General features: G+C 35.7%; 2 protein-coding genes and 1 long non-coding RNA gene across 7 annotated transcripts; 1 reads left to right on the plus strand and 2 right to left on the minus strand.

Moving 5' to 3' along the window:
• Positions 1 to 1,422: 1,422 nt before the first annotated feature.
• On the minus strand, positions 1,423 to 9,099 carry LOC107635800 (kinesin-like protein KIN-12B). Of its 2 annotated transcripts, XM_021120254.2 has the most exons (17): positions 8,599 to 9,086; positions 8,367 to 8,504; positions 7,938 to 8,021; positions 7,726 to 7,851; positions 7,571 to 7,630; positions 7,401 to 7,454; positions 7,100 to 7,192; positions 6,537 to 6,632; positions 6,090 to 6,235; positions 5,275 to 5,424; positions 5,038 to 5,167; positions 4,673 to 4,934; positions 3,894 to 4,567; positions 3,715 to 3,813; positions 3,431 to 3,583; positions 2,473 to 3,354; positions 1,423 to 1,978 (listed from the first exon to the last, which is right to left on the minus strand). In XM_021120254.2, the coding sequence occupies exons 1-17, from the start codon at positions 8,890 to 8,892 to the stop codon at positions 1,688 to 1,690; spliced, it is 3,732 nt and encodes a 1,243-aa protein (XP_020975913.2). In that variant the 5' UTR covers positions 8,893 to 9,086; the 3' UTR covers positions 1,423 to 1,687. The 2 variants fall into 2 exon arrangements, with proteins under 2 accessions (XP_020975913.2, XP_088341807.1); XM_088485681.1 differs by having other exon boundaries at positions 3,894 to 4,934; positions 8,599 to 9,099.
• On the plus strand, positions 1,560 to 12,451 carry LOC148566450 (uncharacterized). Of its 4 annotated transcripts, none has more exons than XR_015881273.1 (4): positions 1,560 to 1,672; positions 3,665 to 5,445; positions 5,572 to 5,694; positions 11,437 to 12,451. It is a non-coding gene; the product is annotated as an uncharacterized LOC148566450 (long non-coding RNA). The 4 variants fall into 4 exon arrangements; XR_015881274.1 differs by lacking the exon at positions 11,437 to 12,451 and adding an exon at positions 9,403 to 9,721; XR_015881272.1 differs by lacking the exon at positions 11,437 to 12,451 and adding an exon at positions 6,055 to 7,451.
• A 1,836-nt stretch (positions 12,452 to 14,287) lies between these two features.
• On the minus strand, positions 14,288 to 21,663 carry LOC107638265 (homogentisate solanesyltransferase, chloroplastic). The gene is made up of 11 exons (XM_016341452.3): positions 21,460 to 21,663; positions 19,082 to 19,364; positions 18,165 to 18,289; positions 17,921 to 18,067; positions 17,466 to 17,691; positions 17,219 to 17,292; positions 16,849 to 16,941; positions 16,560 to 16,677; positions 16,418 to 16,480; positions 16,242 to 16,274; positions 14,288 to 14,567 (listed from the first exon to the last, which is right to left on the minus strand). The coding sequence occupies exons 2-11, from the start codon at positions 19,346 to 19,348 to the stop codon at positions 14,493 to 14,495; spliced, it is 1,221 nt and encodes a 406-aa protein (XP_016196938.1). The 5' UTR covers positions 19,349 to 19,364; positions 21,460 to 21,663; the 3' UTR covers positions 14,288 to 14,492.
• Between the last annotated feature and the right edge of the window lie 458 nt (positions 21,664 to 22,121).

Here is a 22,121-nt window from a genome sequence, read left to right on the forward strand (position 1 = left end):
AGAAAATGTAAATATTATTAATGTTTTGATAATGAAAAACGATATTCAGTATTCAATTTTCTAATTTTATTTTTCATAAATCATGACAATATGTATTTTCAACAATATTATTACAACTAAATAATATTACAAAATATAAATTGTTGAAAGGAAAAAGAAATTATATATAAGCGACAAATACACTATATAATTCATGAATACAATTACACAAAAAAATAGAAAAATTAATGAATACAATCATACAATCATACACAAAGACATATATTTAGCAAATTAAAAAAATAAATAAAAACTATGGTCATCAACTAAATTCAGGTAGAAGAAGAAAGAGAAAGAGTACGAGATTATATGAGAAGAGATAAAAAAAAATGTGTGAAGTGAATATTAATTTATATGGTAAATATAAGTATGAAAGGAGAAGAGAGGGAATTAGATTTTAATTAAATTTATACCTATTAAAAAGAATTAACATTAACATTAAAAGTAATAGTATAACCTACATAAAAATAAAGAGTAAAAAAATATAAAAAGTTAAAATAAAAAAAAAAAAAATCCTAACATTATATAAAAATAGGTTATTATGAAGTGATAAAAATACAATAAGAATTCTATAACATATTATAAAGATAAAAGATTGTATTTAATTTGTGTGAATTAGCCACTTAAGCTGCCCTGACATAATAGTAGAAAGCTAAAAAGCTAACAATATATCTATAGACTACTTTAAACTGTTTTAATATATTACTAATAGATACATATGTGTGCGGCCAAGCAAGCTAGCCAATGCGAAGCGTTCTGAATCTTCCTCTTTCGAGAGCCGTGCTAGGGCTGTTAGCTAACTGTTTTGGATAATTATGTTCTTAGCAGCAAAAATCTTATTTTTCTCTAGTGGATCGCATTCTCTTTCATAAAAGAAGGATTCTATCTTGCCCTGCCCCCGGATACCATTTCTTGGCTTAAACCGACCAGAAAGATCTGACAATATCTTCAGTGATGTGCAGTCTTCTCTAGCTGTTTTCCGAATCTAACTCTTCATATCCTAGGCTCAAGAAGGATGGGTATTGCGCCCGAATGAGTGAGTTCAAGGTAGTCATAACCCTTCCTTTATAACCTGAAGTAAAAGCAGGAAAAAAGCGGCGAATCAAGCAGTGTCTAAATACTAAATTAATTTATATTATCAGTTTTTTTTCCTTGGGGCGGTAGTTATTGTGAGACTATTCTTTTTTTTTTTTGGTAAATATTGTGAGACTATTCTATTCAGGCTATTGGTGATTTGTTAGACATGACCTTACTATATAAGACCTGACCAAAAATAAAAAAAGAAACGTATTATGTAAGAAAATTATTCATTCAAACATGGTATTAAACTATTGACATTTGACGAAGACAAAAAATCAAAGCCTTGGAAAAATCCCTTTCAATATTTAATATGTCGGTACAGTTGCTTCCTCATGGTTCATTCATTTTCATAACCTCTTACATAGATACATATCATAAAGGGCCTTTGATTATCACATCAGACATGAGACATGTAAAAGTCACATTTCTATTACACAAATCTCTCTTCGGAGCAAGCAAGAGACAAACTCATTTATGCTCACAAAGAGTAAGAACGAAAGAATAGAATACAATCATTTATCAACAAACTTTGTAACAGGGACATACAAAAAAGGTGTGATTATCTCTTCTATATGTTGCATCTATCATAGCCAGAAAACCATGATGGTTCTGCTAGTTTTTCAAACTCCCCATCCTCTGTATTATCAAAGTGCTCAAGATCATGAACACTACTACTATGTGGCTCATCATATATGGGCATTACAATGTCATCATCATAGGCTGGTCGCATCAATTCTTTCGCACGTGTTTCTTTGAGCTGAATATTGAGTTCACTGATTTCCTTTTCGTGTTTCTTCTTAAGCTTCTCCATTTGTTTATAGGCCTTTGTAGCTTCCAGTTCTGCATCCATTGTACGTTTCTGCAATTATATGTTATAAAAAGTCAGTCTCAAATATTCACTGAGCCTTTCAGGTTTTCACATTGGTAGATAAAAGAGACTTAATGCCATAAGTAATCACAGGAAAATTTTTATGAAGGGATCCTTTTTTATCACTCAAAAAAATTGAGAGACAAGTCTCTCGGGATTCAAACCTCTTCAGTGGTCTCTCATCATTCAAGAAAGTAACAAGTTAGTCTCCTTAGGGTCACCATGAGTGTTAAAATTCCACAAGAATGATATGTTTTTCATTTTTTTTTGTTCATTTTATAGACTAATTTTGGTGCGAGGAGATAATATTTTGATTATTTTGACAACCAAATAGACAATTTAAAAGCACATTAAAGGTTTAAATGAATGGAAGCAATAGAAGCATAAAATATTAGAGAAGATCTCCGTGTAGAAGATATCATTAATAAATTTAAGTTACTTGGACCATAATATGAACAGTGGAAGTACAATTGATTCTTACTAACCTGTGCAGTAGTGACAGCTTCTTCTGCTTCTTTAAGCCGCAAAAGCAATTCACCTGCAGCTTGCATTGCTTCAGCAGTATCCTTCAATTGGGATTGAAGGCCTCTGTTTTCATCCCTTAGGATTCGCCTTTCTTTTTCTCTTTCTGCTTTTAATGCTGAAATTTCCGCAGCAAGGGCATTTATGAACTTAGACTCTGCACCTCTTACTCCTGCCCTGGAGGCTGCTTTCTTGACATCCTCAATTCCTTGCTGCATGTTTCTATGCCTCGCAAGCAATTGGATATGTTTCTCTTCCAAATCTGCATACTGTTCGAGAAGCCTTGCATGGCCTTCTATAGCCATATGCATTGCTTCCTGAAGTTCCTCACTACACTTCCTCTCGGCATCCAATTCCTGCTTCCTCTTTTCAGCTAGCAATCTGTTAGATTCAAGCTCAGCTCTCAATTCCTCAGAAAGACAAATCCATCTGCTTTCTGCCTCAGTCCATTTAATTCTTTCTCTTTCAAGTATCGCTTCAGAGCTCTCCTCTGATGATGCTGGAATTTCATTGGCCTCAGCCCTCTCCTCCCCTGTTGACTCTGGAATTTCATCTGTTTCAGCTTTCTCATCTGTTGACTCTGGGATGGCTGTGAGTGTTGCTGACAATCTAGGTTGGGAGGAACTAGTTAACTGCAACAGGGGATATTGCTTCCTTCCAGATTGAGATGAAGAATCAACGTAAAACTGAAGCTGGCTTCTTAAACTTTGTATTTCTTCCATCAACACTTCCCTCTCACCCAATTTGTAGAAACTCTGATACTGTTCTAGTTCATCTCTTACCCTTTTTAACTCTATCTGCATCTTCAAAACTTCGGGATGATTCTTGAACTTCTCCTTTAAAAGCTGTTGACAGTAGATAAGTAATTTATAAGCACATGATATAGTAAGAATTCAAAAACCTTAGAAGAACATATTCTACCTTGTGTTCATGGACAAGGGCCAGATGTTCTTCATCCATGAAGTCCTCGGAGGGTAAAACACCATCCATGAGGCTCTCAAGGCGAAGAATTTTATCTTCCCTTGTTTGTGCTACTATGGCATTGCACTCCCTCTCATGTTTGTACTGTTGCACCTACAAATATGATTGCAAATGGTTGCGGGCACGGCAACAAACTAGTAAAACACTGGTTTCTTTTTTTTTTTTTTTTGACAGGGACACTGGGATGGTGGTAGATAAACAACAGAAACTCAAGAGAAACTTACCAGGCGGTTAAGCTGCATTAGCTCATAGTTCTGCTTTGCACAGAATTCTTCAAGTGCCATTTCTCTCCTTATAGATCCTGCCAAAACCTTTTCTACTGCCTGTGATGCAGGAAAGATTTATAAATGATATAATGAATTCAAATTATACAGGAAAATACAGCTAGAGTTTTTGTATGTACTTTCAGAACATGCTTCTTCGACTTATCAGCGGACCCAAGGTTATCAACAGGTACCAACTCTAGGCTTGAGTTAGGACAATCAACGGGTACCAACTGTAGGTTTGAGTTATTGTCAGCTTCATCAGCATCAACTTGCATTCTGTTTTTACAATTACTACATGTGAATACAGAAGAATCTTCTTTGACAGTATCATCAAGAAAAGTCTGCACTCCAACATCAACTCTGTTAGCTGGAACAACTAATCTGGATTCTCTTGGTAGTAATGAAAACCTATATGATGAATGCCTCAAAGCAGCACTACGACGATGGCCATCAAGAATTTCAAGACCATGCCGTATGCTTGCTGCTAAGTTTTCTGTTTTAGAAAGGAAATTTGGATCTGTCTGAGTTGAAAAGGCAGCGGATGAGCTTTTCTGATTCCCAGTTTTAATTCCCATCTCACTTTCAACATCAAGGTCATTCTCAGAAGGGGAGACCACTGATGACATCCGCAGACTTTTCCTTCCACTGCTGAGCCTAGGAGAAATACTGAGAGTTGGGGATTTAAGTAATGGGGATGAATCACAAGGAACTATGCTGAGACTATCTGGGGTGACACAATCCATTGTAGCACTAGGAGAATCACTGGACGTTTTAGGGGCTGAAAAACCAGTAAAATCTCCTACGGATTCACCTACAGGAAGTGAGAAACTGGTTGTTACTATTGAACTGGATGATTTTTCATTAAGGCATCTGCTGCCAGAGCAACTAGGAGTATTTTTATCATCACAGGGTTTACCCATATCCTGCTCCTTGTCATTTTGTGCAAGATTGCAATTATCCAACATAGTGGCACTGCAGGAAACAGCATCATGGTCACGAACACCTTCCTCATCAATCTCCATCTCTTCATCACCATCTTCATCAACGCGAGATAATTGTAGAGGCCGACTGAGGCTAGACTGTAATAAATTCAAGCTTCTTCGAATCCAAGCTGCTGAATGACCTCCACTTGAGTCTGATGGATTGTAACCATTTGCTTTGATTCGATGCAGCTCATCCTAATGATTTCATACTTTCATGTTATCCAACACGAACTCCATACGAAAGCAAAACATACATAAATAAATAAAATGATGGACCATTGTGACAGAGAGTACCCACCCTTAATTGTCGTATCACTTCTCGCAATTGGTTGACATCTTCCTGCATGACTTCATTAACAACTGCCTTGTTCTTGATAGCTTTGGCACGTTGTGCAAATCTCAGTGTACTGAAAGTTTCACTTCTACAACTGCAGAGCCAAAATCACATCCAAAGGGATCCATAATACATAACGATCACAATAAAATACACATCAAAGACAAATACATATAAAATAAGCACTGGTTTACATACTACCTTTGTGCTGGAGAAATAGCACAAATCATTGCTAATTTTGCATTTCCTCCAAGAGACTCCTGCAATAAAAATGTCAACCTGGAGTCTCTATATGGTATATGGCGCTGCTTTCCTGTCTGAGAAATTTCTGCAAGAATATTTATCAGATTCCTGCACCGCCATTTAACCTCAGTAAGTACTAGCTAAGATGAAATTCTTGATCCCAATATACATGTATGCCTAATTGCCTATGATATATAATTTTTTCCCTTTTTCAACATTTTGCTCTTATAAATTTCATCTGTGTTTTCTATTTAGTTTGTTTGAAACAGGGTAAGAGGCTAAGAGCATCAAGAAACTTTGCTTTTCATGTTTGAGCTACACAGATTACAGAAGCAGTTCTTTGCAGCAAATAAAGCACCACACCCGAAACTCAGTCAGGTAATGGAAAAATTTTTTGCCGGAATATATACTGAGCAGTCCATATCATATGCTTGTTAACATTAAGCAAAATATTTATTGTTCCACAATAACTCTCACATTTCACATTTATCCAATGTCCTGCTCAGGATATCTTATATTCATATTGCTTTATTTATTGGCTGATTATTTGAGCTCAATTTTCCATGAAAACCATAGAATATGAGCAGAATCTAGACATTGATTAAAGCTGATTCAACTTTCAAGTTGTAACAGAATGGTTATTCACTTTCCATAAAATACGGTTCCAAATGATGTGATATAAAGCCATAATACACTATCCGTAACTACTAACTAAATATCATAAATCTCTGATATCAGCTCGCAAAGTAGCATACAAACATGTTAAACCATACCCAAGCTGTGAGAGTGATCTATTGATATTGCCGGCTTCCTTCAAACGCTCCCCTGCAGCACCAGTCAATTTTTGTCTTTCTGATCCAGCTAGATCAACAAGATTGATTCTACTTGTTTTAAATCTGCTTGTACCATCTACTGAGCTCTGCAAGCAAGTATTTACTTCAAGCCCAGTTCCAGATATATGTCACAAGAAATTGAGTAAACATATCTATCTACAGCTCCATTGTCAGGAGCCGTAGTATCTACCATACAGCAGTTCATTGAGCAAACAAATCTCAGTAATTCTGTTCTCACTTGAAACACATTATGACATCAACACGTTATTTTATATCCTACTATCCTATCAAAACAAACTCCTCTATAATATAATATAGCCAGTTTACTTGTAACACTTAAAATATGTAGCTTGATAGTTTCCAGGAAATGAGAGAGGAGTGCATCACCTTGCATCGAAATTCAACAACACAAGTAAAAACAGTATGTGAGCGAGAACTCTCAGAATTTATACTGGTTGCACCTACTCTTCTGTTTGTGAATCCCTGCAAAATGAAACACTGATGATGTAAAATACGAAAAAAAGGGTTAAAAAATAACAAATAGGGATATGTATGATATGGGCCAACCAACATTTTTCCAGGTTGACAATGTATTAATTAATTAAATAAATGTTTTATTGAAACCGAAAACAAGCACTAAGAAATTCAGGGATATTCCTATAACAATATATTTTGAAATTTAAATTTTAAAATATCTTCATCTAATTCCATGAAACGAAATCATTCAACTTTGTGGCATTAAGTAAGCAACGTGACTACTTTCTGTCAAGCTTCTCAACATAAAAAATGACCAGCTACAGAAAAAAGAACAGCGGGATAAGACTATCTAATCATATCCTTAGATATTGTGCATTAAGAGATCATAAGAAAGAAGACATTAAGAGAACATTTTACATTACTACAACTACAACACATGTGCTAAAGCAACTATGATGAATCCATGATCACACCTTTATTAAAAGACGAGTTACATCCTTCATGGTTGACACTTGCTCCTCCGTAAGGTTTTCTACATAAACACCAGATTTAACATCTTCCCTTATCTGGATACACAACAAAAGATCAGTTAAAGTATAAAATGGTGAAAAATAATTTTCATGAAGATTCGATAAAGTTTTGATGGACATCAAAGACTTAACACAACCCTCCTCTTTCATCCAGGCTTGGGATTGGCTATGTAACATAAGCAGTAAAATAATTGACAAGAGGCAGGAAAAAAAGGAAATAAAGAACTTAATGTTTTAGATTTACCTGTAGGTTTCTTTGATTTGGATCTAAAAGATCCGTGATTTGTTCATTGTATATCTGCAAAAAATATTTTATTATTATTACTTTTCTTTTTCTTTTGTGTTTCTGTCAAAAAGTGTCGAAAAATGTGCATCATCATGGAATTGGAAACATGTAACTGAGAATTATCCAACCTCAAGAAAAGAGCAGTGGCACTGGTAGCTGAGTTGTTTGTCTGAATGCTTAGTTTGCTCCTGTGCAGGAAAAAATACAACAGATAAACACCACCAAATAGTGCACACACAAATTCTTCAGGGAATGTAAAAAAGGAAAAGAATTCTGTGCTCACTTCATTTATGCGTGCAAATAGTCTCTCAAAGACACGGGGTGTAAGACCCCGTTGTTCGCTGGCTGCATTTTCCTCCGATAAAGCATTAGCAGGACCCCACATTGTATAAGTCTTTCCACTCCCAGTCTTTTTTTTTAAATAAATAAAAGTTATATAACCATAATTTACAATGAACACAACAAAATTCAAAAGGAAAACGTAGAAATTTTTACCTGTCCATAAGCAAACACTGAACTATTGAAACCAGCCAAGCAATTCTCAACCAGAGGCACCCCAACATGCTCGAAAATATCCAGCTGGAAAGTTGAACTAAGAGTTTATCAAACACTAAACTCAAGTAATTAACACATTTGGCAATTGATTCTTTTGGAAAAATAATCATTATCTTACGTTGAACTCAAAACAAGCTAATAGAAACCAACACACACTGTGACTCAATCAAAGAATAAGTTGAACTTTGGAATATCCAGCTGGAAAATTGGAATAAAAAGATTATCAAACCAAAAACCACAAGCAGTTAGTAAACATTTAGAAATTATTTTGTTTCTGGAAAAGTAATTATTATTTTACTTTGAACTTAAAAGAAGATAAAAACACTACAGATAATCAAATTTTGGGTCAAATAGAAAGTTAAACCATGCCTGCGTAGCTTCCATATCTGCAACCGAATCAAAGGTGAAAGTCTGGCCATTGATCGACACCGAATCATCAGAGATCTTCTGAACTATAGGATCCTCTTCATCCTTGTCCTTGCACAGTGGCCTCATCCTCACAACAACCTAGTGACACCAAAAATAAATTTATAAATTAATCAGTTCATCAAAATTGCAGTATTGACTGTTACTATATCAAGCAGAGGAGACAGTGAAGTACCCTAACGCCGGAATCGGAGGATCCGGTGGGGACCGAGTTGTCAGCAAAAGCATCGGCGCTGAGCTTCCTCTTCAGTGGATTGGAAGAAGGAGGTCTTGGAGGCAGGGGGCTCTTCAATTTGGCCGGCGAAGGCTTTGAATCGGAAGCAGCGACAGCGAAAATATTGGGATCTGAGGGAGGGTCGTTCTCTTTTGAGGGTTTGTGCTTGCGAGAGTTGCTCGGCCTCTGTTTGGGGAGCTCCGCGGCGGAAGCGTCCCTTAGGCTCGCGTTTTTGGGCAGCATGAAGTGCTTCATTTTTGTTGGTGGTGGATCGAGAGAGAGAGAGAGAGGAAGTTGAAGTAGCCGTTGGGGGCGAGAAGTAGAAGATAGAATTTTGAATAATTGGGATGGGAGAGAGCGAAGATGCGGATTTTGAATTTGTGTTGGATCTGGAGCGCCTGAAACGGGTTTGGATCCTGTGACCCTCAAGACTCCAAAGATCGAGGTCTTTTAATAGAAAAAGTATAAAGAAACAATAAGAATTTTGAACAACGAGATTTTTTATTTAAATAAATAAAATAAATATAATAATTATTAAAATAAATAATTTAAATAATATTTATCGAATTAAATACTTTGGTCTTATCTTGTTTACATTGTAAACATCTCGTTTACAGTGTAAACGAGATAAGGCCTGACCACGCTTATAAGTATAAGTTGTTTACAGCGTGCGTCTGAGTTTCATTTTGACTTAGTCAATCTCTTTCTCCTCTCTTTTAACCTTTTTCTACTATATTTGAGACTGATACAATGATGGCACGCCAGACGAGAAACGACGGAGACATCAACAGACTGAACGAGACATCGCACTACGTCGAGGCGGCCGACTTCGAAGTTAGTTACGTTGTGTTCTGTTTGGTTAATTTAAGTTAATTTAAGTTAGTCCCACATTGCTCAGTATAGCAAATGGAGTGGGTGGCCTAGGCTATAAATATGAGGCTAAGTTCTCCATTTGTTTTTGCACCAGTCAGAAACACTTTAAGCTTGTATCTGATTTTTCTTTTTCTCTGTACTCTTTATTAGAGAGTGTTGTGAGGTGTAGTTAGATATTTGCTTTGAGAGAGTGTGGGTGTATTGGGGTGCCGGTGAGAGAAAGAAGTCTATGTGTTGTAACAATTTTCACATAGTGATATTCTCTGGTTGTCATTTGACAACGGCCGTGGTTTTTTCTCCGGTAATTGGAGTTTCCACATTAAATTCTTGTGTTGTGATTGTGTCTATTTTATTTCTCTGTCAAATGTGTTTTCTCAAGGGGAAATGGTGTATTATTCCCAACAAGCGGTATCAAGAGCTTCGGTTCGGTGGGATTTATTCTTAGTATGCTCTGTGGTTGCAGCCTAGTCTGACCTTCCACATCAGAAAAGAATTTTGTCATGTGGCTTGAGGTTGATCTTTGGTTGCTGTTGTTGTTGCTGGAAGGCAGTGTGACACTGTAAGAGTGCTGTTTGGAAAGGTTCTGGCTAAGGAAAGACCTGGTATTTAAGTGTGTCCATTGTGACCCACCTCTCTTTCCTGGGGACCCTTCCTAGTGCACGGTTGAGTTATACTATTCCAGTATACAGTTGCAACAATGTCAGGATATTCAAGTGCTGTGAAGCTTGAAATAGAGAAATTTGATGGAAGAATCAATTTTGGCTTGTGGCAAATACAAGTCAAGGATGTGTTGATACAATCAGGTTTGCACAAGGCGTTGAAGGAGAAGATCTCTGGTTGCTCTCTCTATGAGAGAAGATGATGTTCTCTAGAAGACAAGAAGTATCCTCATGGTATTACCGCACTGCCATGGATAAGGATGAGTTGTGGCAATCGGGTCCACAATTGCACACGGGCATTGGTTGGCGTTGAGATGCAAGGTGTGTGGCGGAGTTAGGTCGATGGCTGAAGAACTTCCAGGAAAAGCCAATTTGGAAGTTGCACCATGAATTTTCAGCAAAGTTTCGATCTGTACCAAGGCGAAATGCTTGGAGTGGTCTAATTCCAAGTGAGTATACTTCATGGTGGAGTATGATAGTTCTCTGAACTATGATTGTCGGTATAGACAATGACAGCAAAGAATTGTCGGTGTTGACAATGGAAGCTGAAGATGTGTGACTATTTCAATCAAGGTGGAGATTGTTAGGATTTGGTTGAATTAGTCCCACATTGCTCAGGATAGCAAATGGAGTGAGTGGCCTAGGCTATAAATATGAGGCTAAGTTCTCCATTTATTTTTGCACCAGTCAGAAACACTTTAAGCTTGTATCTGATTTTTTTTTTCGTCTGTACTCTTTATTAGAGAGTGTTGTGAGGTGTAGTTAGATATTTGCTTTGAGAGAATGTGGGTGTACTGTGGTGCCGATGAGAGAAAGAAGTCTATGTGTTGTAACAATTTTCACATAGTGATATTCTCTGGTTGTCATTTGACAACGGCTGTGATTTTTTCTCCGGTAATTGGAGTTTCCACGTTAAATTCTTGTGTTGTGATTGTGTCTATTTTATTTCTCTGTCAAAGGTGTTTTCTCAAGGGAAAATGGTGTATTATTCCCAACAGTTACGTTGTGTTCTGTTTGGTTAATTTAAGTATGTGGACATTGTTAGGGTAGTCTCGTAGTGACAAGCGTTCTGTATGATGAATTTAGAACTGTATTTGCTTGCGTAAGATTATTATGACTTAATTAGGATTTTCTTACTGGCGTATGTAATTTAGAGACATGTGTAGACTTGAAACATGGAAGTATATTCTTAAGTAGAAGTATCTCTATATAGACGACAAAAATTTATGATTATCTCTTTATAAGTTAATTTTTTTTTATTTCGCAGAGGCCTCGCCTTCTATTGCCTCGACGAGTCAGCCATACCCTTTCTCCACCGTACGCTATTGTCCCGTATCTAGCTGAGGCCGAATTCAGTGACACGGTGCCCCTCAGGGACTTCACTTTTGATAATTCCCTGATTTCGGCACTCGTGGAGCGATGACGTCCAGAGACGCACACGTTTCATCTCCCGTTGGGTGAGGTCACTATTACCTTGCAAGACGTGGCGTACCACCTATGCCTACGTGCACACGGGAACACTATTGGGGGTGCCTTCGTGACTTCGGTAGGTGGTACCAGACCGAGACGTGGGCCATGGTGGAGCAGCTGCTTGGTGCCAGGCCTCCGGTGGCGGCACAGCAGGCTGCGCAGAGGAAGGAGTCCTTCACGCTAAAGCTGGTGTGGTTACGTGATCGTGTCCACCAGATGCCCCCGACCAACGACCCGGAGACCCTCCAACAGTACGCCAGGTGCTTATTATGTTACTAATTGGAGGGTATCTGTTGACAGACAAGTCCAACAACCTGGTGCACATACGTTTGCTACCGCTTCTCCGTGACTTTGCGGAATATAGGGCGTTATCCTGGGGCTCGGCTATGCTGGCCTGGACGTACTAGTCACATTGTTTGGCGGCACAACGGAGCGTCACGGACATCGGTCGTCCTGTACATAGGTTGAGTGTACGGAACTCCCACCATCACTGTGTCCCACCTCTGCGGAAAGCTTCATTACCTGCTCCACCATGATCATCCCATGGATGTCGAACATCAGTCGCACATGCTCGTCCCCTTGAAGTCAGAATAGTCGAAACCGGAAGACTCCGTTACCCATGGGTGCCAGCAACCTATATGCCACCCTTCCGATTTCCCTCACTTGTGTATCGTCGAGCTTGCTCAATATCAAACTCTTCAAATCCGACAACGTTTTCACACGCTGAGTGCGAAACAATATCGGATCCTCACACTCAAATGTCATCCCGTTGTCATCATTTCTCATACGACAGTTGGGATAAACAAGCACAACTATGTATGGACTATTATTAGTCATTAATGTCTTGTATTTGTGAGAAATATGAGACACAAAAAGGATAGGAAAAGTTTGTGAGAAATACCAAGGGTTAGACATCCTTTTATAGCTACTACGATTGTATTCTATATATCTCGTTTACACTCACGTTGCAGCTGACGTGTCGTATCTCGTTTACAATGTAAACAATATACATAAATTTTCATCTCATTTACACTATAAACGAGATATGACTTAAGAATACAAAACGGTAAATATTTTTTAAATTATTTATTTCGGTAATTATGATATTTATTTTATTTATTTAAATAAAAAATCCTTAAACAACGTGAATAATAATATAAAAAAAAAAACAAACCTGCTACTCCGAAGTCTTTTTTATATAGTAATGCAGTTATGCACTAATGTATTTATTGATTTATTTTTTATTAATTAAATATATAAAAATAATACAAATAAAATTAGTTGGGATGATAAATTATTTATAATTTTATTAAAAGTTTTGGATTCAAGTCTTTGATATACAAAAAAAAAAAATGATATCACCTCATTGATTTTAACAGTGTAGCAAGCAATGTGCTTTTATTGACGATTTTTCATCTTCCCAAAGAATATAGTTAATGACTTAGGAAACTTCTATCCCCAAACAATTCAGCTTGTTAAATAAATTTAGAAAAAGACGTCACAAAGTGAGGTTAATTTGCAAATCCAATATTAAATCCTAATCTTTTCAGAATTTGTTCAATCACTTGATTGACATTTTGTCCCATAATACCATTTCGTTCAACAATTTGATTAACATTTTGTTGTAGTCTAATATCATATTTTATCACATTACCATTATTTTTATCTTGTCTATTCAAATTCATATCATGTTCAGGAGGATTTGGTTCTGCATTTTTGTCTTGTACTTCATTAACATTATTTTGATTTTCCTTTACAATAACTATGGTAGCAATTTGGTTTACTTTATAGATTAATTACTCGTACTTAATATTTGTTGACTAAATAAAAGGACTAAGTATTGTTGTCATATGATGAGTTAATATATTAACCAAATTATAATTATTTTCATTTAACCGTTGATGAAACTTTGTCAATGGATCAACAGTAACTATGAAATTTTCTGATAGTAATGTTTTTGACATATTAGAAAAAACTAAACTTGTATTTTGGGTAATAAAAAAATTATTATCTCTTATGCTCACATTTAAAGGAGTACATAATATACTAAGTAAAGTTTGTGACAGTTAAAATTTTTTTGCATGATAGTACTGACACATGGATTATGACAAACATCATTTCTAATTGGTAAGTTTAAAAATTAATCTTTCTAATTGGTAAGTTGAAAAATTAATCAAACCTTGTGTCGCTAGCTATATAGGAGACGAATCCTAGTGACAACCTATTAAGTATTAAGCAACCACCCCATAGTGATTATATGACATGCATTAATGCACTTAACCCATGATAAGCATAATCAACACCATACTTTCAGAAGGAAATAGATTCTTTCCAATTATTTTAACACTTGAAAAAATAAAGTGTAATTTCTCACCTTTAATTCTATAAATGAGACCAAAAATAAATAAGAAAGAGAGAGCAATGAAGAGTGAAATTAAACACTGAACACCATCCAATTTTTTTTTTCCACTGGAGAGGATCCACTCCCCACCGACAATATCTTAACTTTTGTAGTAAGAGGTATGAAAATATTTCAAACATCCTTTTCTCTTTCATCACTGGAAGTAGAAATTATTGCAGATGAACTTGACATGTTACTTGTGCTAATTTTCCAATATCTAAAAGAGGATAATATCACTTTTAATATATTTTCGTTTTACGAATATAATGAGGATAATCTCTTTATTTTCCACCATCACTCTACATTATATCTATTACAAGAAAAACGCCGTCGAACTTTATATACAACAATACTAATTACAACAAAAATGACCAGTTGATTTGGCTTAGCCATGAAGATCAATGACTCTCAACGTGTGCATCTCTTCAAAGAAAACTGAAGCGTGGTATCAGCTAGATGAAAGGAAATATGGCGTACTCAGCATAAAATAGATTCCATATAAATCGATAGAACCCTGAAATTGCTTCCTGCATGTTGAGGCAATTGACAGAGAAGTTTAGACCAATGACTGAAAACAGGGTCACTAAAGCTTTATAAAAATGTAACCACCAATTTTAATTCATCCTAGTGATAAGATCGGTTATATGGAGTGTCACAGAGAGCATTTAACTATTAGTTGACTTAGGGATGTCAATGGGGCAGGGCGGGGGCGGGGGATGCCTCCCTGCTCCCCATCCCCGCCCTCAGATTTGCTCCCCATCTCCACCCCATTCCCCGCCGTGGGGGAATATTGCTCCCCATCCCCATTCCCCGCGGGGACCCCATTCCCCATGTACATAATAGTTCTAACTAATTATTAATTTCCATATGAATAGAGCTACAAGTATCTATCTTATACAAAAACTGCAAGATTTTATACAAAAAGTCTAAATGACACGATGGTGACTTCTTTCGAAATAACGCAATGGGGACGCAACGACGAGCCAAAGGACAAAGTAGTAGACGAGGTGGGAGACGCGACAATAGAGAGGAGAATGGACACGACGGCAGAGTTACGCAAAGGAACGCCGCAAAAAGAAATTACGACGCGGTAAGGGTGATGGCATGGTGAGGTGTGACGATGCGGTGAGAAGGGTGACGAGGGGGTGGCTGCAGAGAGGTTGGATGAAGTATGGACTACCTTAGGAATCTCTGAATTGAAGAAGGGTTATGCAAATAAAGATTAGGAGTTTTGGGTTTTTATACATATGTGTGTGAGAAATGTCTAAAAAACATATATGAGAAATAAACTATTAAGGATAATTCAATGAATTCATAAATTTCGGGGAATAGCGGGGACGGGGTGGGGATCCCCGCTCGGGTCCCCGCGCCTGCTTCGGGGGAATTTTGTTCCCCATCCCCATCCCCGCGGGAAAAATTCCCCACAATCGGATCCCCATTCGGGGCAGTCCCCGCAGGGATCCCCGCGTCTCGGGGAATTTTGCCATCCCTAAGTTGATTTGCCCTCCACACAAAAAGTTGAACTACCAAACAAGCAAAACAAGTACTTTTTTAAAGACCTATAAAAAATACAATGAAATTAATTTGCTGTAAAAAGCAAAATTGACCTCTTTTCTTGGTGCCCAAACTTGAAATTTTAACCAATCATGACCCAAAACTGACATGGAACAAGAAATTAAAAAAAATTGACAAGTTATACGAAGTCTCTGAAACTCGGCTGGTGTTAAGCATTGTAGCAGGTTCACACCGTCAGTCCCAAAGGGTAATGCTACGGTGAAGAGTTAAGTTTTTTTGAAGAGTGAAGATTACCATTTTTCTTTAAAGTAAAGAAAAAAAACCCATAAAAATATATTTTATTCTTCACCCAATTCTACTCTTCACCAAAGAAATTCCCAGTCCCAAGTCTGACGAAAAGAGGAGAGGTGTGGTCAATAGTTGATGTTCAAGATATTTTGCAAATCTTTATATAAGGTTTGGGCAACTGATAGCTGAATTGACTATATAGGTGACTGTTAATAAATTAACACGGGGAATGAAATTGAAATTTATTTTAAACATTAAGGACAAAATTAAATCAAATTAAACATTAGGAGTATTTTTAAAACTTTTCGAAAGTATACTTTACCCATAAAATAATAAATATGTTAAAAACATCGAAAGAGTAACTACTTGATTTTCACACAGAAGGGGTAGTATGTTACCTTGGTATAATTTGCTTTTTCTAATACCCATGCCTGAAATATAATTAGCAAAGTACATTCTGTTCAGAGTAATTGGATCAAAGTAGGAGACAAAGCAAATGCAAGACAAACATACACAAATAAAATAAAATAAAATAAAATGAAAATCATAATAGTTATTAATTCAAGAAGCAAACCTGGAAAATCAAGCAGGATGCAAAAATCATATGAGCTGGTATCAGTAACCATTGCCTGAAAGCCTGTAACATACAACTGGACTTTAAGATGAGTAAAAAATTTCATTAGAGTGATTGGCAGACCAAAGATGTTTATATTAACCTGTGGCATATAAATTGCTGCCAATATTGAACCAATATAGTTCATTAGCAAGATTCCACAACCAAGGAAAGCAATGTTCCGTACACCAAGTTTTGTCGCAAGGGTTGATATCTGATACCTGAAGTTAGTCATTACAAGAAAGTCCTTATTAGAATAGAATAAGATAATAGCCCAGTGCAAGAAGCGGGCCAACCTTTATGCATGTACAATATATAAATGCAGATATAATGAAATACAAGTTCTCTGTATCGGCAACTCGGATAAATAAGCTTAGCACTATGTGACTTACTTGCGATCCCCCTCAACATCTGGAAGATCTTTCGTTATAGCAATTACCAATGCAAACAATGTTACAAATGTAGTGATGAAAACCACAGGTGAGCTGCAGGTAAAGACACAAAAACAAATGTGTTCTCAAATAAGTAAGGTAAACAATATTGGATGAGAACATAATGCTTTATAAGATCGATTCGATTATACAGGGAAGCATAGTCCTACTTTTCAAGCAAAGTTCACTGGCCAAGTCATGTAATCATAGAATTAGACAAATTAATATTTAGGATCGACTTCATGGAGGTATTGTTGGCACAACATGTTCCTATGAACCTGGTTCTTTACCTTAACCAACTACAAATATGAAGCAACAGAAAAACACAAACCTCCACTCAAATGCAAGTCCGAGGGCAGCTCTAGTGGCATAGTACACGCCAAAGTTAAGTAGAAAACCTCGGACCTACACAAGCCTCTTCTGTCAATGCTCAACCATATGAATAGATGCTTCAAATTCAAATAACCATTGAATTGCTCAAAAGAATCTTGAAAGTAATCATATGAAGTAACTATTTAGTTGAACTTTAAGTACTGTTAGCTCAGCCTAGATAGGGAGAATAGGAGGGTAAACCATACCGTGGCAATAATAAGAAATGCTGCAATAGGAAAACGTTTCATTCTTAATGGAGGAACGGAATAGATGGTGCCGAGAAAAAGGCCAAGCGTGTAAAGTGAAAATATTAAGGGCCCAAAGTTCAATCCAACAATCAACAAGCCAGCAGCAGCAAAAAATGCAACTAATAGCCATGCAGATTGGACTGAAAGATCTCCAGCAGCTATAGGTAAATAAGGTTTGTTTACCCTGAAAATGAATAAAAAGCTACTTAGATAAATGACCCAATATACATTTACTTAGGTTGAGCTTTAACCAACAACAGAAACAGCTTTAGGTCCAGGAAAAGAATGTGAAACTGAAACAATTAGAGTTACATAAGACACAAATTCAATATATAGGAACTTAGCAAGCAAGCTATGGGAAAAGGCAGAGGAAGTCAGTTTCACGGAGAATTTTATAAATGATTACATCATACTTGTCAATGCTAATGTCATAGATTTGATTGATTCCAACTATATAACCATTCCCACAAATCAGGGCAAAAAGACCAGAGAATGCTTTGAACAGAAGAGACCACTTTATCAGATTTGAGTTTTCAATCAATGCTCTTGCCACCAAAGCACTGTAAACAGAACGAGTAACCGGCATTCAGTACAGTAAACTTTCTGAGAAAAAAATAACTGCATTGCTTATTGCAGGCATATGGTAAAGTTACTCACAAAGAACCTAGTGCTGTGCCGCGTATAGTATGTGGCCTTAAAAATCTCCAACATGCATCTTTGAATTCTGAAACTTTGTCTGCAAATGGACGATCTGATCCAGCAGCTCCAACATGGGTACAAGCCTAGCATAAGGTATTTCACCCTAAACTGATGAACCAGACTAAAATATCATATATTAAAACCAATGTAAAAATGTGAGTACTAACAAACTGAATTAGCTATGAGCATATTCAGAGGTTGCACACCTGCAGTTAGTGCTGAATAAGAAATTTTTCATGCTAACCTTTGTGTTATCAATCGTGAACAAGGCTATAATTTTATATATTTAGTTAACTAACATCATATTGTCCATGTCTTTATCCATATGTGGTATACAGGAGTCATTAAAGCAAACTTTCCAGTCCTAGTTACACTGATTCAATGAAAATTAACAGGTTCAACTTGCACATTCACTAAATTCTATAAGGAGCTATTAATTGTGATGGTTCTAGAAGTTAATTTTGATCATCGGATCTTACATAAATGGTCAAAATTAAAGCATTGCATGACTATTTTAAGTAACCATATGACCTATAAATAACTTATCATTGTGCATAGTTATATTATATGGCCAATATTTGCTCCTTCCTACCCATATATAAATATAATGGGGTCGGTATTGTAAAATCAATCCCAGCCACTGATTTCAATACAATCAAAGTGATAGAATATCATGAACACCATGGAGTTAAACAAATTAAAGAAAACAAAGCTCATGATATTTTAGTACATGCAAATTTCCCAGGTGATTCTCCATTTGCCACTGATTAATTACCAACAATAGCAAAAATTGAACATCCCAGACTAAAACAAACAAGGTAGCATGCAGATAGAGGAAGCAAAATCGGCATATGAAGGGGAAAAGAAATACACACCGTGATGGAAGTGGGTCTATTCGAGAGTCTTCTGTCATGATATCGTAGAGTTGAATGGCTGTTTCTGGAAAATTTTAAGCACAAAGTAGAAGCCTTTGGAGCAAACTTGGTGGTGGGTGTTTTGATGGAGTAGGAGGAGTTGCAGTTGGAGGTGGCAATTGAGGGATGAGCACGAAGTGAAGTTGATTGAAAGGTTGAGAGCTTCATGGGGAGCTGAATATGGCAAAGCATAACACTTTTGCAATCACAGATACAATGGATCACCATCTAGTCAAGCCACGACCTAACCAACATCAATCCAGATAGCTTATTGGAAGAAAGTTTTATCATTGCATTTTTTGGATTTGTGCATTGTGTACTTCAAGTAAAAGAAATGATATAGAGATTTGTGGCACCATCAACCAATCTCTTTTTTAAAAATAAATAAATAAATAAATAAATAAAAGAATGATATATTTTCTTCATCATTCTAAATATCTAATAATGCTTAAATAAAAAAAATTCTTTATCATTCTTTTTATATGTTTCAAAATAATAAAGATATTAGACTTTTACCTTGTTTAGAAGTTAAGAGAACTAAGAAAAATAGTAATAAATTCAACATAAACTGAAATCATTTTAAATTATATTTAGAGAAATATTGGTTTGTACATTGTTAACCACTAAACAACATCTATCTATACATTTGGAACATTATACTTGCCTTTTCTTTAAGAATTGAGCTAAAATTATCCCTAAAGACACTTATTAAGAAGAGAATAATAGAAAATTATAAAGTTTTATGTTTCTAATGCATTGCAAAGATGAAACATTTAATTTTAATAAAAGTTAAATCAATGACTAAGATAATTTAAAACCAATGATTAATGGTATAAATCATACAAGGATTTTAAAACTGGACAGAACGTCGAACCGGTCATGCTACCGAATCAGGGATATAGAAGTCCAACCAATTTATCTAGAATACATACATATATATATATATATATTAAAACACATATCCCCTTAGGTTTATCAAAACTACACAGACCACCTCTTATTTGATCAAATATACACTCACCATTCCCTGTATTATGCCAATTACACATCTAAATAATACACTTAAGCCCCTTGATGTAATGTAACTAACAAATTCTTATACATGTGATTGTCACCTATGTTTTAATGATTTTTTATTTTATTTTGTTTTGTTTTACTCAACTGAAATAACAAAAATAACCTTCATAACAATATTAAAAGAAAAAAGTATTTTTGTAATTGTTCTCGGTTTGTATCTGTTTTCTATGCACAAAGAGATTTTTGGCTTAGAAAAGACTTTTTAACAAAATATTTTTAATGGGAGTTTATGTTGGTCAAATAAAGGTGTGTATGTAATTTGATAAACCTCAAAGTTTGAGTGTAAGGTACCTAAATAGTAATTATTCAACCATTAAATTACAAACAAGGAGAAAATAATTAGAAATATTTTCATAACAAATAATGAAACATGGCTTTGGATTTGGTAGCCATCTCTAAAGGAAGGCTACCGATGACCCTCTCTAAAATTATGAATTCAACCTATGCTTTTTTTTCTAAAATTATAAAAGTTCTCCTATTTTCTGATTTTCTTTTCATTTTAACTCCATTGTGTTGAATCCCTTCTTGTATCCCCTTTTCTTGTCCAAGGCTTAACCAATCCCTGGATAATTTTCTTAAGAAACTTACTTCAGAATATGCTTTAAAATATGTTTATAAAACAAGTGATTTTGATTTGAATCATAAAAGATTAATCCAAGCAGAAGTTATAAAAGCAACAACATCCATCCTTTCTTTTATACATATAGTACATGAAATGGGTTTCTTTATATAATTATATTAGTACAGGAATTCAACATTGAATGATCTATTCCTTTCCTTGGTTAAGATGCCTGCATCTTGTTACTAGGCAAAAGTACATAAAGCAAGAATGATCGTTCAGTGTGAATGCGGTAACTATGGTAAGCCTTGAACAAGAGAAGGAGATACACTAGGGGTAGGGGTTCTCAACACAATGGGGTTAAAAGAAAAAAAATAATGAAAAAATAAACTTTTACAATTTAACTGTTATAGATGCAGGGTTCAATTCATAACTATTTTAGAAATGCTAGCAGTAACCTTGGCTCAAAGCCATGAAACAGAATAAGCAAATCGTCTTCAATAATAAAGAAACGTATGCAAATCAGAACCAGCATTAAGTCAATAAGCAATATCAGCATGACAGTCAAATCAGAAGAAACAGCATCAATCAAGCAACAATTAAGCAATTAAGCAAATCAGAAGCAACGAGAAGCGTAATTCAATTGGAGGATTATATTGAATTGTTCAATAACTCTTGAATGCGAAGAAGTGTAGAAGAGGACCTTGAGCGGGAGCAGATAGAAGCAGTGAGCTCGGCGGCGAAGTGATGAAAATGTGAGAAGACAACGGAAGAGTGATTGAGAAGAGAAGGAAGATGAAGAGAGACAGAGAAGTCAAAAAAAATGAGGGGATGAGGACGTGAGGGAGAAGCGGAAAAAAATTTGAGGCTAGGATTCCGTTTGCAATTTTATTTCATTCTATTTTCTAATAAAGTCTTTACGTACATAGTTCTTAAGGTTTCTCATGAGTCATGACTCATTAGTAAATCAAAAGTCAACTTAGATAAAAGGGTAAAGTACCAAGAGCCGTTTGCAAAGTGACACAAGCTATTTTTTTTTTTTTTTTGAATTATAAAAAGTATCATAAGCATGTTTGTTTTGGCATCATTTTAAAAAATAAAATTTAATTTTTTAAAAAGTTAATTTGTAGTTTTTTTAAAGAGTAGAAATATATGATTTCTCTTCTTTTTGACAAGTCATTTTATTATTTTTGTAAAATAAAAAATTGATTTCAAAATAAAAAAATCTATTTTTATTCTTGGTTCTGTGAAAAAATGATTCCTATTTCTGCTGGAAATACTGGCCCTCTACCACCATTTTCACCTAAGGTTCTATCTTCTAGAAGCACCGGCATTCTACCATTATCTTCACGCAATGTTCCATCT

Source organism: Arachis ipaensis, chromosome B4 (genome assembly GCF_059453495.1).
Source record: "Arachis ipaensis isolate K30076 ecotype BB chromosome B4, ASM5945349v1, whole genome shotgun sequence".
Lineage (NCBI taxonomy): Eukaryota > Viridiplantae > Streptophyta > Magnoliopsida > Fabales > Fabaceae > Arachis > Arachis ipaensis.